This window comes from Notolabrus celidotus, chromosome 21, assembly GCF_009762535.1.
Source record: "Notolabrus celidotus isolate fNotCel1 chromosome 21, fNotCel1.pri, whole genome shotgun sequence".
In the NCBI taxonomy this organism is placed as follows: Eukaryota; Metazoa; Chordata; class Actinopteri; order Labriformes; family Labridae; genus Notolabrus; species Notolabrus celidotus.
Genome location: NC_048292.1, coordinates 22,557,892 through 22,576,982, shown reverse-complemented (window position 1 = coordinate 22,576,982; position 19,091 = coordinate 22,557,892). Strand labels below are relative to the sequence as shown.

General features: G+C 41.6%; 1 protein-coding gene across 2 annotated transcripts in view; it reads left to right on the top strand.

Annotated features, from left to right (window-relative positions):
* Positions 1 to 917: 917 nt before the first annotated feature.
* Positions 918 to 19,091, top strand: part of kcnc2 (potassium voltage-gated channel, Shaw-related subfamily, member 2) — a 122,501-nt gene continuing 104,327 nt past the window's right edge. The window contains exons 1-4 of one of the 2 annotated variants that reach the window (XM_034673909.1): positions 918 to 1,115; positions 2,566 to 2,668; positions 2,765 to 2,883; positions 6,539 to 6,632. In XM_034673909.1, the coding sequence (XP_034529800.1) occupies positions 6,606 to 6,632 (27 nt within the window). In that variant the 5' untranslated portion in view covers positions 918 to 1,115; positions 2,566 to 2,668; positions 2,765 to 2,883; positions 6,539 to 6,605. The remainder of the gene's footprint in view (positions 1,116 to 2,565; positions 2,669 to 2,764; positions 2,884 to 6,538; positions 6,633 to 19,091) is intronic. The other variant, XM_034673910.1, reaches the window with a different exon arrangement.

Sequence of the window (19,091 nt, the reverse complement as noted above, 5' to 3'; positions counted from 1 at the left end):
AACAGTTTTTAACAACTGAACTAACCTGGTGATCAAATTTCAGCCTGTCATCAAATAATACACAGAGATTCTGAACTGATGACCGGATGTTTGGTGTAAGGGGGGCAAGAAAACCAGCTGGAAAATCTGCTGGACCACATCCAAACATTATGACTTTTGTCTTTTTTTCATTTAAGTGCAGCCATCCAGGACTTAACATCATTCAGGCAGTCAAGCAATGTTCTGATAGAATCATTTGATTTTGAAGTTAAAGGCAGGTAGATCTGAACATCATCGGCATAACAGTGAAAGGAAATATAATATAATATATATTACTGTGAATTTGAGAAAATAAGGCTCAAAACCTCATTGACTTCAGAGATTTCAGGGCTTTCCCAACTGCAGGAGAAACTGTGACTCTGATGAAGCATCAGTACCACCTGTTTTGGGTCTGCACACTTTCTGCTGTAGGATACATAGAGAATTAAGGAATGTATTCGGGCCGTTACTTTTAATTTGGACCAACTTTTTGTTTGAACTTTTTAAAATCCTACAAATAAAAAAAAAACAACAATACTTACTCTGAACACTGAGCATAGCTGCCAGGAAGGCAATACAAAAAATAATATCTTAAGCCTCTGACGCCCTCTGCAGTAGATTGGTATGATATAATTTTTTTAATCATACCATGGACAAACCGCTGTCTTATTGGGGTTTTATGAAAATTGACCTTCTTTTGTTTATATTCCTTAGTTTTCAATTATTCTATAAAATAACAAAACAGATAGATCACACTGGGAGTCAGCTAACTAATGATCTCAGTATAATTACCTGTAATTTTGTTTGATTAAATGAAACTTACAAAACAAATTGAGGGTTATCCATTTTATTTTTATATTCTATAACGCTTTAATGCAGCACTAGGTCACGTGAGGTTCCTAAACGCACCATTTCACAGTAGAAGAAGAAGTTACCTAGCTTGGTTAGGATAACATGATAGCAAACGTTTGCTAGTATGACATATTCAGAAGACACTTTGTTGGAGTCGTGTTTTGGTCAACTTGACAGATATAAGTCCAGTCAGTGTTCCTTTTAATTATATTTCGCTTTCTACTAACTAATGAGGACATTTTCAGGTAAATATCGGGTAAACTTTCACGTGTTCAAACTAGCAGCTAAAGCTAATAAATACTGTGACGTCATGGGTAAGGTTAATTGATGCTACAGGCCAAAAAGTCTATTTTTTATACAGATATTTGGGCCTTATAATAAAAAATAACTTAATAAATTAATTTTGCAGGTATATTTATGTAATTAAATAATTCAGGGTAATTTTCTGTCTGTTCATTTGTGTATTATAAACTTGTTGAGAGCAAGTAACTGAGGTAATAATCACACCTGTGCACAAGCTGATTTGACAATAAAGCTTTCTCTCGCAAGAAAATATGTTGATTTCTATAATTTATGTTATGTGGATTTTTAAGGATGTTCAACCGTCCAATTTTAAAATACAGAAAATAAGAATATTTATTGCACTTGTTCAAACATTAAGAGTGTTGCTTAAACAAACATTGATGTAAAAAATAGATATTTAATTTAATTAAATCAATTAATCAATCAGACTTTATTTATAAAGCGCCTTTCATACAATGGCATTGTAACACAAAGTGCTGTACATAAAAAGAACTTAAAATAAAAAAAACAACAACCTTAAAATAGAATAAATTAAGAAAAAGATATGAAAAAAAAGACCCCCCCCCCATCCTAATCCCAACCCCAGCCCCGACCCCAAACCCACCCCACAATCCTGAGGTTAAGATCACAATATATGCAATAATAATAAAAACAATAAAATTAAAATTAATTAATAAAATAAAAAATAAATAAGAAGTTGCTGAACGAACTGAGGAAAAGCTCTCATGATATCTCAATGAGGAAACACTGGAGGTAAAATAAGATGTTAAAACTCAACACAGTACATTAAAATCACCAAATAAAATACATTTCTAAGATAAACACTAAAATGTTAAACCCTTAAAAGAAAATAAGATTCTGTACTTAAAAAAGAAATGCTTGAATAAATAAAAAAGAATTAAAGTGACTACAATTTGAACTAGATATTAAATAAATAAAGTAAGGTGAAATAAGACTGTTATTAGAATGAAACTCAGTTAAAAGCGAGACTTCAAAGGTCGGTCTTGAGTTTGCTTTTAAAAATGTTGATGCTCTTTGCAGCCCTCAGATCTTCTGGTAGGGTGTTCCACAGGCGTGGGCCGTGATGATAAAAGGCTGCCTCACTGTGTTCTTACTTTTGGTAGCATTAAAAGTCCACTACCCGAAGACCTGAGGGCTCTCACTGGCTCATACGATAAAAGCAAATCTGATAAATAAGAAGGAGCAAGAACATTAAGAGATTTTAAAACCATTAAAATAATCTGAAGACTATTCTAAAAAAATTATGGCACATTACTAATTATCATATTTTCCTCACCCTGTTCTTCACTGATTGATGGTATATTCTCAATTCCATCTTATTTGTATTTACCCTGCTTTTACTGATGTCTTTGTTTCTTGTTTTTCTTTTAGTCTTTGTTTGGACCTAACCCAACCTGAGTACAGTAGTGTCTCTGCAGGTTGAGGTTGTAACGTTATCTTTAACCAAATAAAACACCTCAGAGATTGAAACATGGTGAGTTTGGGTTTTTAAATATTATTGCATGCTTGCCTTGTATCTAGATTTATAAATCACTGTCAACATGTTCTAACCAGACACTTTCATCTGCAGATTCCCAGAAGGCACAGTCTGTGACCTCTACACTTGAGCTCAGCTGGAGGAACTGCTGATGTTCCCTGTGTATCCTGCAGATGGCACCACAGGAACACTGTAACAGTAACTGCATCAAGGTAAAGACAGCCTTGCTTTAAGCACTTTGAGGGTGAGGCGTGTTGTACTATTAACAGTGACTCAGTATTCCCTTCTTTTAGCAAATAGGTAAAAACAGAACAGTTAAGGCACATGTTGAAAATCACTGAAGTTGAAATTATTAATAAGCAGAAGAAGCTCCACTCCTTGTTTACTCCAACTAAATGTAAGTACTTCTGACAACTTCTCCAGACCCCCCCTCTCATCATACCTTAAAATTAGACACATACAGTTTATTAATCGCTTCCTCTCATACAGCAGCAGGAAAAGATCTGGGATTCATCGTAAATTAACTTGCCTCTCCCAATTAGGACAGCAACATTTAATCAGCTCAATTTGCTTCCTCAGGGATTTAAGCCTAATTCCATCCGCGGGCCCCTGGTTAGCAGGATAATGTGTTTTTGATTGTACTCCATGGCTAGGGACGGTGTTAAAAGCTTTTGCAGAAGCGCCTGCATGTGCTGTAAAAAAAGGGAAAAAACTCATTCCCTGCACCGCTCCCTGCAGAGATACACACAGGACCTCTAATCACACACAGTAAAAACACACTCTCAAGGGTTTGTAACTGTTTGTAAAGTGTTCTTACGTGAACGGCTGAATGTTTAAAGGCTACTTAACAGTGCTTTATTGACACATGTCACATGCTTCTCTCAGTCGAGTGACTTGGTTTCATTGTAAACTGTGTAAACTCTTTCTGCAATGAATTTGTAACCTATTTAAAGTCCCAAATGTTTCGATCATCTCACAGCTGTGAGGGTAATGTAAGTGTTTGCTCTCAAACATAAAAAAATGGCAGATTACAAACACACTAACGGCCAAATTCCACCAGATCTGTGTTTGTTCCGTCTCCGATCCTTCACAGCACCGGATCTCGTAGGTTTCTATTCTAGTCAATGTGTTAACTTCCACTGGATCTGCTCCATTGCGTTCCTGCTGTGTCTCTGATCCGGCAGGTCTGAGTCGTCCAGATCAGATACACACGACTTCTATTTTTGCCGGATGCCGGAACACGACGCATCAATCTCAACAGAGCAGATGGAGCGGGACAGGAAGTCAGGCACCAAAACAAAATGAAAACATCAGGTTAATTTTCAGAATAAAACACTCTGTGTTATCACCAGATCATATTTCACTTAACTACAACAACAAACCATCATGATGAGTGGAGCCAGGCCTGGAGTCAACAGGTCAGAGGTTTTCAGAGGACCAGAAAGACAACATGGATGAGGAGAGGAGGAGGAGAAACCTTGATTCAGTGATTACAGCGGGAAAACCTCGGTCACATGACTCCAGCTGTCCGGCGGTCCTGCTCCGAGCTGCGTTCTGATAACACAACCGGTGGGTTATAACCAACGAGAGAACACGGAGCCAGACCTCAGCGGATCTGGAGGAAGTCCGATGTGGACATAGTCTTGGTGACATCACCCAATGTTCTCTGAAGAGGTGTTGTGAAGCTCAAAGATGGCATCACCATGTTTTAAATGCTGACTCCAACTTGCTCTCAGCTAATCCAGAAACAGACTTAGCAACAGCTTAGCTACCTCTCAGTCACATAAGACAAGTCTTAATGGTGCCATAACTTGCATAACTCTCAACATCAATATAATCAAAGCAGATAAACTATAACAAATTCAACCCCTGCATAGTTGTTATGCATAAAGAAATGAGTGATGGAGACCAAAACTTGTTTATAACCAGACTGTAAACATGTTTATTTCTGCTGTAAAAATGGGCATGTGATATGGGCTCTAACAGGGATTCCTTGCTTTAGGAGTGAACTTGAAGTGGACACTTCAGGAACTGCAGTTTTATGCTTCTCGAACAAGTTGCATCAAGTGCAAATGTTAAATACAGGATATGTGTTAATTTTAGAATACAATACTTTTATAGACAATATAAACAAGTACAGCAATTTAAAGTGCTTCACACAAGACATTGTCACATCATCATGACGTGGAGCAGAACAAACAGAAACCTATTAAAGGGGCATATTAAAACTGTTGAAGCTACAGAACTTAGAGAGGGTAAATAAACAAAGGCTGTAACGGAAATTAAAATATGATAAACAGGTTTAACACATGATCATAAAAGCTACAGTAGAGTGATTAATAATTAAACTAGTTATTATAATAAATGGCCCTGACAGGTTTAGCCAGGTAGCAGAGGTAAGGGTAAGAGAAGGTCAAGGCAAAGGCAGGTAAAGTGCACACATGCGGATTAAGGAAGCATTGCCTCTTCACTCGCTGCACAGAGTTCAAACTTTTAAGTGTGCTCATATTGGATAATGATGTCATTACAATAAATTATGCAGCACTTGTACAAGGGACAAATTCCGGGGCATGTAGACCTGTACTGCCTTGATTTTGAGCACACTTTTTTTGATGTTTTTTTGAAGTGATCAGTCCATTTTCTTTGCTTATTTTCCATCAAATGTCAGTGTAATTAAGACAGCAGGTTTGTGTGGGGCTCAGAATGTAAACTCAGCATGTAAGGATTTCATATTTTGTCATCGAATGAAAAAGCAGAGTTCTTATTTTAGGTTTCAGACAAAGAGCTGCCCTCTGGTTCGCCGAGTGTCTTCAAAGTTCAAAGCAGGATTGTGTTGTCAGACCTCGGGGCATGGAGGCAGATGTATTGTGCTTCATCAGATATGAAGGCAGCAGACAGTCTGAGTGGGACGGTGCAGGAAGTTCAGGCAGAAAGGGCAGGAGACTCTCCCTGCTTCTGTCTGACAAGGTCTCTGCTTTGTAGTTCCCTGAAAGAAGTAATAGTATTACCCATCATCCAATTAATTCTGTGAAAATCAGACTATGATCCAATCATTCTCTCTTTGCCTATATTCTACTGAAGCAACATTTCTTATGTCTTCTGCCTTTTTACTTAATCAATTTCAGCCTTTTGTGAGGAACAGCAGGATCCTTCAGTGTGTAGGCTTTTCTTTTATTTGGATGTATTTTTCGTAGTAAATGTCCAGGTTAAATAACATTTTCTCCCATACTAGGGAATCAGTGAAGGTGATCATATCACAAAGAGTGCAGCTCTTTCATTGAGTGAACCTGAATGGAAACCAGCCAAGGCCGCCTGTCTCGCCTTCAGCCCCCTCTGGGACCGATCCTCTGACTCTGCTTGGGGAAGATGGACCGGCACAGGACCTTGGCTTTCCACAGCCTTCTCTCTTTTTTCTTAACTCTCCAGTTCCTGATAAAGATCAGCAATCTGGCTGGTTTATTTTTAGTGAAGATATTACAGGGAGGCAGAGGAGGGGAAGAGACTCTGAATACTGTTTCCTGTATCATTCAGTGCAAGGATGCCTGTTTATAGGCAAGGACCATCCTGACCCGCAGTAGTCCTCAATACTTCATCCTCTGTGATGAATGGCATCATTAGAAAAACATTAAAAGGCCTCAACACCCCAATTTCAAAATTCACCAGCTGGTTCATTTTTAACTGGAATTGGAAGCAGCAGGTCGTGGAGAATGAGTAATTGCTGCCAAAGTCAATGTTTTTCAAAGAGTTCCTGTACTGTGCAACCTGAAATGACCTCTCTTAGTGATCATTGAATATTCCAGGAAAGTTGACCCTGTTCTTAAGCTACATTGTCAATGTAATTGGTATACAATGGTTTGTTCTCTGCAGGGACTCGACAACAAGTCGGCCAGGTGGATTCACAATCACACTGCTGCGCCCCTGTCATCTGAGGCTGATGGACGTGGCTCCTTCCACAGAACAGGTTAGTGAAAGTGTTTTAAAATGCATCCTCTAGCTTTCAATCACAATCACAGCACTGAGTTTTTCAAGAAATATGCAGCAATAAAGTGCCAGCTGTTTACATGCATGTTGGTGCACATTTCAGAACCATGGACAGAGGCAGAGTTCTGATTATCATTGTTTGAACTCTGCCGCAAATAAAGGAATGTATTGAATATCATGCCATTGCTAGAAGGGATGATCCAAAGGGACTAATTCCCAAATTTTGATTAGTGGACTTGTCTAAAGGTAATTTAACACAGCTAAAGACAGGGACACAGAGTCAGCAGTGTCAAATTGGTTGTGGAGTTTCTCAGTCTAAAACAATGATTCAACTTTTTGTGAATCCTGCTCCGGTATCAGCTATGAGGACAAAACATTAAGTCAAAAGGAAACTATCAAAAGAGAAAAACCTCCTCCAGCTTGACAACTTACTTCTCACTGACAAACTTTAACAGCAGAACACTTAACAGAGACGCTTCAGGGTGAGGTTTGAATATCCACTCAGCTTTTTACCCAGAAAGTCCGACCCTGACAGAAGGAGAACTTGGCTGTAATAACTTATTCAAAAGTGACTCGCAAGGGTTGAGGTAACTTTGGTGAGTGAGTTTGAGACATTTTTCTCAGAGAGCTCAAACAAACTGTGCTCTCCTGTCTCCTCTCTGCCTTCCAGTCCAGATGTTGATGCTTGATATTGGTGTTTGTAAAAATGAACATGACAGCAGATGTTGCTGGTAAAATCTCATGCTTTCTTTATTATGATAGTCTATAATTTTTAGAGTGTACCAAAAAGTGTGTTCAAGTGTGGTTCTAGTAGTTGTGCGTGGCTGGCTAATGCAGAACACTTAACAGAGACGCTTCAGGGTGAGGTTTGAATATCCACTCAGCTTTTTACCCAGAAAGTCCGACCCTGACAGAAGGAGAACTTGGCTGTAATAACTTATTCAAAAGTGACTCGCAAGGGTTGAGGTAACTTTGGTGAGTGAGTTTGAGACATTTTTCTCAGAGAGCTCAAACAAACTGTGCTCTCCTGTCTCCTCTCTGCCTTCCAGTCCAGATGTTGATGCTTGATATTGGTGTTTGTAAAAATGAACATGACAGCAGATGTTGCTGGTAAAATCTCATGCTTTCTTTATTATGATAGTCTATAATTTTTAGAGTGTACCAAAAAGTGTGTTCAAGTGTGGTTCTAGTAGTTGTGCGTGGCTGGCTAATGCAGGACCTCAACCAGATCCATGTCCAGTCTGTCTTCGATCCGCTGTAGTCTGGCTCTGTGCTCTCTCGTCTGTCAACACCCACCGGTCATGTTTTCAGATTGCAGCATGGAGCAGGACCGCCGGACAGCTGGAGTCATGGGACCGAGGTTTTCCCGCAGTAATTACTCAATCAAGGATTCTCCTCATCCATGTTGTCTTTATGGTCCTCTGAAAACCCTCTGACCTGTTGACTCCAGGCCTGGCTCCGCTCATCATGACGGTTTGTTGTTGTAGTTAAGTGAAATACGATCTGATGATAACACAGAGTGTTTCATTCTGAACATTAGCCGGATGTTTTCATTTTGGTTTGGTGAAACCTGATTTCCATCTGCTCTGTTGAGATTGATGCGTCGTGCTCTGGCATCCGGCAAAAATAGAAGTCTTGTGTCTCTGATCCGTTGTGTTCTGACCTGCCGGCAACTGAGTGGATCCAGTGGAAGTTAACACATTGACTAGAATAGGAACTTATCAGATCTGGTGCCGTGACGGATTGGAGACGGACCGGATATGTTTTTGACAAACTGTCTTTAGAATCACATGGTGCATCAACTCTGTCTTTAAAACAGTATCCACATAAGTAGCTTTTAAGATCTTGGTGGCACATGGTTGATCTCCCTGTGCAGCATTTACAGTGAAAACCTCTCGGGTGGTGTTATAGGGGAACAGCAGTATACGTGAAAGTCTCTGTAAGTGTCTGTAGAGTTCAAACCAATTAAAAGATGGATGAATTAATTAACTTTAAACCAGCTGGGAGTTTAGTCAAGTAAGTTCCCTTTGCATGTTTTGTTTCATTCAGTGTGAAAAGATGAAGAGCCATTACAGTCTGAGACACAACATGTCAGCCTTCATACTGAAATCAAAATGATTGTTTCATAAACAACAACAACAACAAATAACCCCACTTTCTGCCTTTAAATTGTAAAGGGAAGCAGAGAGAGAACTGTTTCTCTCCAGATCTGATGGAGACATGAAATGAGTGCTTGGGTTAGTCAGAGGTTGCAGCTTCACAGAGTCTTCCATCAGGGATGATGTGTGTAATTACAGCAGAGCAGAGTCTCCTCCATGACTGAGTTGTGCTCACATTCCCTGAAGATGTCACTCGTTCCTCCTCGTACTCTGTGAAGAGTCGACTGTCAGAATAGACAGCTGCTCTCTGCTTTTATCCACAAAACCTTTCAGTTTCAAGAGTGCACAGAGTTTTTAATATCGCTGTGACATTTCGTACTTGTATCAGAGCTTATTTATGTGTTTGGATAAAAAACAGAGTAAATGCTTCAATCAATAGTTGCATGATTTCTCCTGAGGCATTTGTGGATCCATGTGTCTGCATTCAGACAGCTAAAAGTGGCCAAAATCTGACATTTGTGCAGCTCTGAATAGCACAAACCAACTGCAGTTAGATTATTTTCAGGGGTGGAGATTGGACCAAAATATTCCAGTGAAGTCAGGACAACTTTTAGATCTGAACACATTTTAAAACCGTGGGAGACTACACACATGTAAGGACAGTTTTGACTGATTCTTTCCATCATAATCCTCTGAACACACACATTATAGATGATTCCATAAGACTGCTACATCACACACTTAATTTATGACGTAATGATTTCACAGACAAGAGAAACTTCTGTGAATTATCATCTAATATGCTCATGAATTAATGAATCTGCCTGCCTCCATTGCACGTGAGATTAAAGATAAATAGTAAACACTGAGTTAGTCAGCCGCCATGTTTTACCTGCAGAGGGAAGTGTGCTACTGAAGTCTTTTTGTGCCTTTTTGTATGTGGGTCAGGTAGAGTCTCTAGAAGTCTTGTATTGTTGCTATCAGTGGCTGCCAACGATCTCCATTTATGGACAAGAAATTGTGACTTCATCATAGTTATCATTCTGCATCACCTGACTTTCTACATGAAACACCCACAAATGGCATCTTAGAATGACTAGTCTCCATCTTAATGTAATGACAGTAATAAACCGTATATGTGCAAACCTTCTGGATTTAGTTTCATCACGCAATTTATGATCATACTATTGATTTCGGGAAATGAGACATGTCAAAGTTATGAAAAATACATATATTCGGGCTCCAGCAAGGCTAAAGATATGACAACCTCTTTATGGATTTGGTGCTCTTTAACTTTTTAAGACCTGAAGAAATTGAATTCAACCTTTGATTAATGCTAGGTAGAAATCATAACTCACTTTAATTTAAAGATAAAAGTATACATGTGATCGCTGAGAGATGAAAGGCCTCACTCCAGAGATGAAACATTTTTGGTATCCCTGCTTTTAATTTCTTCAACTGTTGATTTATTCAAACAAGCTGTTCAGATGAAATTAAATCCAAATCAGCACTTAAATATTGTCTACTCTAGTGATGTTAATGAGCTTCACAGAAGAAAAACAACATGTTCTCTTCAGGTTGTTTGTTGAGCCAAATTGGAAAAGCAGGAGTGTTAAATTTCCCTGAAGCCAACCTGTCAGATTCTCCTGAACAAACAAACAGCATTAAGTGAGCTAGTGTGTGAAAGGTGACTCTCCTGAGTGAGTGATGAGAGAAGAGCAGACATTAATTCTTTGAAGGGAGTGTTACATATTTTGGAGAAACGCTCCTGACGCTGACGGCCGGTTGTGCGTCTTGGAGAGGGCAGGGACGCTGGAGACGCGCAACGGCAGCAGCAACAGCGAGCGCAGTCTGTTTGGAGCCACCGTTTGAGATCATTCAACACTGAGCGCTGACTGTCTGAGAGGATTGTGGAATACAAATAGACCACGTCCACCTTCTTCAAAACCACGGAAACAACGATGGACACCCTCCCTGGATCTCTGATTAGCAAAGAAAGCGTCGGATGAGTGAAACTGGAGATGCTGCGCATCAGAATCCCGAAGCTTCTTTGAACAGGACTGTGGGTGTGTGCGCGTCGGGCTCGCCGTTATTCCGGACTGCACTCGCCAACTTCCCCCGCTTTTCATCAAGTCATGTCTGATACAGAGCGATGGGTAAGTTTGACGACAACGAGAGGATAATCCTCAACGTCGGGGGCACCAGGCACGAGACCTACAAGACCACCCTGAAGACCCTGCCGGGGACGCGACTGGCCCTGCTTGCCTCCGACTCGGACATTGACTCCGTTCTGGATCAGCTGCAACAAGTCCCCGGCTTCATCGAGTACAACGCGCGGACCAACGAGTACTTTTTCGACCGCCACCCGGGCGTCTTCGCCTACGTGCTCAACTACTACCGAACCGGGAAACTCCACTGCCCGGCGGATGTTTGCGGACCGCTGTTCGAGGAGGAGCTCTCCTTCTGGGGCATCGATGAGACGGACGTGGAGCCCTGCTGCTGGATGACATACCGGCAGCACCGGGACGCAGAGGAGGCTCTGGACGTGTTCGAGCTCAACGTGGACAACGGGGAGGATGATGACGAGATTGGGAAGCGGCTCGGCATTGAGGATGTGGCTGCGGACGTGAATGTCAGCCAGTGGAAGAAGTGGCAGCCGGTGGTCTGGAATCTATTCGAGGATCCGTACTCCTCCAGGGCGGCGCGGGTAAGGGCGCAGCGCTGCGTCTGGAGCTCTCCAAACATACACAATAAACCCACACTCACACCTCACGTCTTGCCTCCCTTTCATTCACAAAAACACACTCTGTATAAAGCGTGTGTGAGCTGGATCTTTGGTCCCCAAACCCCCCAGAAAAAGTATGAAAAGTCATTTATAAGTTTGTTTATAGGCACATGAACTCGCTCTCCTTTACTAAATGAGATCCTGCAGTGATGTGAAATATATTTTACAACTTTTCATTTTACACTTTGCTTCATATCACAGTGCATAAATCCTTTCTTTGACTCTTGATTTGGAGACAGGTTTAATCATCACCTTAAAACAACAGCAGATTATTCCACTTGTCACAAGCAAACAAGGTGTTAACACTCTGCCAGGATGGATATTCATAGCTGCAGTGTATTTTAGATGTGGAGGCCTGTACCAAACAAAGGCTCTATCCTACATTTGTTGCACTGTGATGCTGTTTATTTTACACATACACCCTATATTTCTGTGTCACACCGGTTTTCCAGCTGCAGGGGATTTTTTTTATTGTGTCAGAGCTCCAGAAACGTCACTTCAGCAATCATAGCGAGCTCGACACCAATCAAGACTCAGTTCAGAGCTTCTTTATCCTCCAACCTGCATGCAGACATTTCAACTTTATGAAACAGTAAAGAAAATGTGTTGCTCTTTTATTATTCCCAGACTCAGAGCAGTTCAGCATGCTGAGAATACATGTAGAAATGTCAACTTAAAGAGCCACATGTGGCATTGCTCTCAGTCCTTTTTCATATGAGGCACAACGGTGACAAATAAGTTACAGTGTATTCTTAAGATTAGATGCAAGTTAGAAGCACACATGCTGAGATTTGACATCCAGTTGGAGGATCAGATGTGTGTTTTCTGTCTCTGTAAATCTCTGTCTGTTGAATGAGCTTTACATCAACATGTTAAAGAACGCCTACGTCTGCAACAGTTATCTCTAAAGACCAACCACATTTCATCTCACAGCCTCGCTGTCCGTCAAGGACGTTGATTTTTGCTAAGCCCTCCTCAGGCTCCATACTGTTGAATTCTGGGTAATGTTGAAATAGAAGCAGCTCCCCTTTCTTTTCAAAGAATCCTCATTTTCTGTGACGTCTGAGCTCCTCTGCGGACGTCACATTCTTTGAATTCTGAATAACTGACAGAAACGATAGCTCGCTGACAGGCCGACGTGTTACAGGAGTGAATGACCACTGGCCTAGATGTCATGTCATGTGAATGGTGACACACATTTTGCATGATGGCAGTTCAGTGATGCAAACACACATGATGAAGCTTAAATGTTTAATCTTGTCAGGTTGGACTGAGGGATTAAAAAGGAAATTGAAGAAAAGTGCCGCTACTTTCTGGATCAACTGACTTCTGTGGGTGTGGCCATTTGTGACATCACCTGTAGGTTTCCACCCCTACAAAGCAGCCTTATACGACCACATGTACTTTTACCATTAAAGTGTTCATGCAACTATCACACAGTGCATTTCTTAAAATCTGTGTCGAAACCGTCAAATGCAGCAGACCTTTCAAACCACCCGCGGCTAGAAAGAGAGCTCAATATTATTTGGCACCAGAAACAACACTAGGTTCATTTCTGCAGTGGTTACATCACTCCTCCTCTTCATTGTCTACAGGTTGCTGTTTGAACAGAAACTAAATGATGATCTTTTTTATGAGATGGGGTTGTTTGAGGAAGGGAAGCAGTGTTGAGAGATTATGACTCCCTATCATACGCTGTTCTTTTAAGGGGGCGGGGGGAAAATAAGACAAGTGTGAATGTCTCTGATATCTGGTGTAAGAGCAGGTTGTGAAATATACAGATGCCGCTTATCATATCAATCAGCATGAACTCACTTTGAAATATATTTCACGACTGCACGACGAAGACAGGTAGGCGATGAATAACAGCAGAGTTCACTTGAATGATAACAGAGGAAAGATGGGTCAAAGTGTGCACACAGGAGACAATCATTTGAATTCTATAAAAGATAAAAAGTCAAAGCTGAATTAAGTGAACATACACAAAACAGGTGACTTCTTTTCCTAATCTAATAGATTTATTGATGCACTTAATTTCAAACCAGAATAAAACCAAACAGAGAAAATCCTTGTTAGCTTTAGACACAAGAGTACACTCGGACAAGTTTAGAAAAATATCCTGGGGCTTAAAACACCAGCTGACGTCTGTTGTGTAGCTCCATCCAGCTCTTTGACTTGAACTCACACCGAGTACACCGAGCCAGACAGAGGCCGGTTGTAGCTGCGCCCGGTCTAACCATGCACAGATCACGGAGTGTTGCCAAGTAACACATTTCTATCCACTCTCCTCTCCAATCAAAATACTCACAGGTTCGGGTAACGCAACCCAGAAGGAAGGAAACTCACAGAGATGATCGCAGAACATAAAAACATCCTCATTATGAAGCTAAACAACATGAGCACAAGCAAACAGACGCTTTGCACAGGGAAATGAGAGAGCCTGTAACCCAAAGCAGCATAATCACTGACATATTTGGAGAGAATTTCCTCGTTTTCCCAGGACTGAATGGCACTGACAGCTCAGAGCTGAGAGACTCGTTTACATAAAACAACAATCAACACCTGCAGGGCGGGAATCAGAGGCCTGGTTCTGTCCCACATGTCGTATGCGGTGGGAGAGCTCTTTTATTCGCTCAATCAGGGATTATTACAGAGAAATCGCAACTTTAAAATCCATTTGCTCAGTGTCCGATTACATTATCTCGCCTGAACTTTCAGCTCTGAGCCAGACGTGAAGTTACACACATGCGTACGCCCAGCTGGTGCATTGGCTCCAGGTTTGGTTGAATTTACACTACCAGTCAAAAGTTTGGACACACCTTCTCATTCCATGTTTTTTATTTATTTTAATTATTTTCAACATTGTAGATTAACACTGAAGACATCAAAACTATGAAATAATCTGGTTTTACCATAATCTGGATTACAACAGTAGTCAAATAGAGCTATCCATTGTTTACTAACCCTACCTCTGAACAACACAACTGATGGTCTCAAACACATTAAGAAGGCAAGTCATTCTACAAATGAACTCTTGACAAGGCTCATGTTAATTAGAAACCATTCCAGGAGACCACTTCATGAAGCAGACTGAGAGAATACCAAGAGTGTGCAAAGCTGTCATGAAGGAAAAAAAAAAACATATTCTGCTTTGTTTAACACTTTTTTGTACATTCGATAATTCCATATATGTTCTTTCATAGTTTTGATGTCGTTGGTATTAATCTACAGTGTTTACAATAATTAAGATAAATTCAAACCCTTTAATGAGAAGGTGTTTCCAAACTTTTGACTGGTAGTGTATATCAGCATTGAATGCTGTGAAACAAACAGTCTCCTGAGTCAAAAAGAAGGGTCTTTAATTTGTGGCACCACCAAATAGTTTAGTTGTTTTGACAGACCTGAAATGCTTTTATGTGCTTATGCAGGAATTATACTTTTACCTGAAATAAATTAGTGAAAAATTACCCTGAAAACACACGTCCGTCTGCTCAACGTAGAAATAAATTGACTCACCTGACTCTCTTTTAGGATATTCTCCAAACTAGATACTGTGGGGGAGGAGGAGGGCCGCAAGATGCCTTCCAATAAAAACTTTGACTGTTCTAAAATTGCATACTTTATCCTTTGTTGTAAAAACATATATATATATACATTTGTACCTACATTTTAGATTCAATGTAAATATAAACATCATAAATTACTTAGGAGATGATGCTGCTATAGCCTTCTTTAAATTACAAAGATATTTGTAGGTTTTTAGATTTGCCTACTAGTTCCTCGATCCGGCTGAAAAAACAAGTTTTAGATCTCATTCAGAGAGGCCTGTTGATGTAATAAATATCGAACTGTTTCCTCTCTAGAGTTTTTCTCCAATCTTGACTTTTAACAAAAGTAGAGAAGTTTGTCTGAGATGTGTGTGTGTGTGTGTGTGTGTGTGTGTGTGTGTGTGTGTGTGTGTGTGTGTGTGTGTGTGTGTGTGTGTGTGTGTGTGTGTGTGTGTGTGTGTGTGTGTGTGTGTGTGTGTGTGTGTAGAGAGTTTGGTATGACATTGACCTTGCCTTGTATCAGTTATCCCTCCTTTTGCCCTCCTCTCAAAGTCCATCAGGAGACTTTCAGGCAGGATGACAGCAGGGCTTTGTCTGTAAGCCACAGTGATACAGGATGTATACTTCATCATTACACGATACCATTAGAGACTTAATATAATACAACAGATACAATAGAAGTTATAATTATATCAGAGTATTACATCATAGCCACAGCTTAAAACAGAGCACTTACTTCTTATCGATCAGTGCTTCCTGTACCTTTCTGCCAAATCTCCTGGATAATTTCTTAGAAATATTTTTGGCTCCTCGCCCGCTGACAGAGGAACTAGCAGAGACGTATCCGAGGTAAATATTGAGTTAGCATCACTGACAGAAGGCAGTCGATGGAGCTGAATGCTTGTGTTTACAACACGCATGCTTCTGTTTCCCTGTACTGATCGCCCCCAGTGTGAGCACACACACAAATGAAGTCACGCCACATTTCCTGCCACCAGGACCACACACAAGCATCTGTTTCTATAAGTGCCTGGCTGTTGTCTGCATGTGAGGCTCAGGCCCTGATGGCGAAGATGCTCCACCTGCTGCCATGTTGTCACGGTGGCAGCACGCACAGACATGATGCTCCTGCTGATACTTCCATGTTCTCCTTTTATGAAAATCCAGCTTCATTTGAGTCCAACATTTAATACAAATCCAAACAGAGAAGTCCTGTGTGTGTGCGCGTGTGTGTGTGCGCGTGTGTGTGTGCGCGTGTGTGTGTGCGCGTGTGTGTGTGTGTGTGTGTGTGTGTGTGTGTGTGTGTGTGTTTAAAAGCAGTCCCTTCAGGGCACTAATCCGCCCCCTGACAAGGCGTTAGCGATGTAAAGTGGAATTATCCTCCATGGAAATGAAAGGTATGATTTCAGCTTGTGAACCCGTTCCACTGAAAGCTCAGTCCTCTTAAAAGTTCACCTTTGACTTTGACAGCACTGAGACGACAGTTCTAACTGTGAAGTGGTCTTTGATAGCAGAAATGACATTAAAGTCAGAGGAGGTGAATAAAAATGGATCACATTTAACAGACAGTTATAATCATGTTGAAATCAGAGACCACTCATAGACAGGCTGTAATTCATTAAATCAATCTTAACTATGACGTGTGTCAGACTTTGGAAATGTTCACTTAAAGATATGTGCTGCTTTCTTAAGGAGGATTTCTCTCTGCTGTAGCTGCAACGTAAGAAATACTTTCAAAGTTTATAGAGAAAGCGACACATTAATGAAGATACGAGGGGCGCACTCACACTAAACCTGCCTGTCCTGTACCGTGCCGAGGCAGGATTGTCCCCCCTCCCCAGTCCTCTGCTGACCTCCACTCACATTGCTCCAGGCCCGAGTATGCCTGAGCACGATGAGGCCTGACCCTAGTACAAATGTCATCACCTTTTAATACGACACATGCATAACTTTGATTCATGACTCTGTGACCCTACGTGCTTGCACGCTGTGGATTCACTCACACATATTCAGCTCCTGCAGATCGTTACCCCACCCTTTTACACCAGTACAGGTGTGGGTAAAAAAAAATCAGTTACTAAATCAGGTGTTTTGCTGCCCGGTCATGAACGTGTACTGACTTGAAGGGAAGAAATTCATCTTGTAATTGGACCAATACGGTTATTCTATATAATTTATATTGATTATACAAGGCAGCGATAGGAGTAGTTGCACATCATGTCCATGTTGCCCTCCTGTGCTTGTGCTCGAGCATCAGCAACCATACCGTCTCAAAGCCTATGGCTGTTTTCGAAACGGCCTGCTACATACTACCTACGAATGTAGTAGGCAGTAGATACTGACTAGTGTGTCCGTGCAGAGTTTGGGATTGGGAAATCAAAACACTCAGGAAAGAGAGAGAGGATCAAAAAACATACCCATGTTTCATGAAACACAGTGAAATCAGTGAAGGACCCCTTCTTTGCATCAGGAGAGAGAGGGTTGATGGGAAATGTGGTCTCTTTTTTTGGACGAGGTTTCACCAAACAGCAGCAGTCCTCTCCCTGATTACCTCTATTGTTTACCACATTCATCACAGCCCATCCCAACTAATACGACAATTGTTCCAAACATGAAAAGCTCCATCGACAGCTTAAAGAGAGACGTCAGATCAGGTGAGCTGAAAACCCAAAAGACTCCTCTCGTCCTTTAAACAGCTCATCTATGAGTGTGCGTGTGCCAGCAGTGAGCGTTAGCAGGCGTGTTTCTCTGCACTCCCCACGCTGTTTCTATTGTTGTAGTCATCCTGTTCTCTCCTCACTCTCAGTGCTGCCTCTCTAATCTGCACGCAGTGTGTTTCTAACAGAGGCTGCCGGTGTGTGTGTGCCTGTCTGAGTGAGATGCAGGGTTTCCTGTATGTTTAAAGGACAGCCTGAGATGATATATGGTGTTTTCTGTGTATGTGTCTGCAGGTGTTTGTGTTCTCCAATATGTTAACCTGTTTGTTTGTCCCTCTCATATCTCTGTAGTTGGCCATTGCTGGATTTGGATGGTAACAAAAAGATAAATAAATAAAATAACACCCACCACCTTTTTCATTTCCCATGTCTGCGCTCCGAGACAGAGGTTTAACTGATGCCTGACTCTGAAGTCCCTCCACCCCTCCCACCCCCCTACACCTCACCCTCACCCACTCACCCACGCATCCCCCCCATCCTCTCATGAACCCATCTGAGACTGCAGCTTGCTTTCTTCCACTTAAGAGGTTAAAAACCCAAACCGTCTGGGTGCCGCCTGCCGCACGCCTGAAGATACCAAAGCCAGGCTGCACGCTCAGCCTGCCTGTTGTCATGGAAACATCATCGCTCATCACCACGGCCTGTTTTCATTCAGATCCGTCCGGTCTGTGAAACTGATTGATTTCAGAAACCTGCTCGACCATGAACCCTTATTGCTCAGTAACCCCTTGCGTGCTAGCTTGTTAGTTTTGAGGCAGCGATGCAAAAAAAGGGCGTCAGAGCATCGCTAACACGACTGATCCATGTGTGCATGACTCTAACTGCTCTGTTCTCGCTGTCAAAGGTGATACATCATGACGTGTTTCAACATCTTTACTTTTTGTTCCTGTTTAACAAAAACCTGCAGGTTGACTCGGGGCCTTCCTGTTCCTCCTGTTGAATCCCATTGTGCAGAGTGTAAGGTTGCAGGAGGCCTCTGCAGCTGATCCGCCTCAAACAGACGGCAAGGCTTCGCTGAGTAAATAGAGTCTGACGTGTAAACAGCGGCAGACCTGACGCTGGGTAGGAGATCAGGGCAAATGGCTGTCCAGGCGTAGGCGGTGACGGCACGCCGCTGGGTATGTTTGTAGCCACTGCCAGTCACGTTAATCTGCCCCGCCAATCATCATCCCGCACTGCTTTGGTTCACTGTAACAGCTCAGCGTACAGGAGGAGTGTGGAGGACTGCAGGTAGTTTAATTAGCACCGAGGTTAGGATGAGGAAGACTTTCACATTAACAGCTGTGCTTC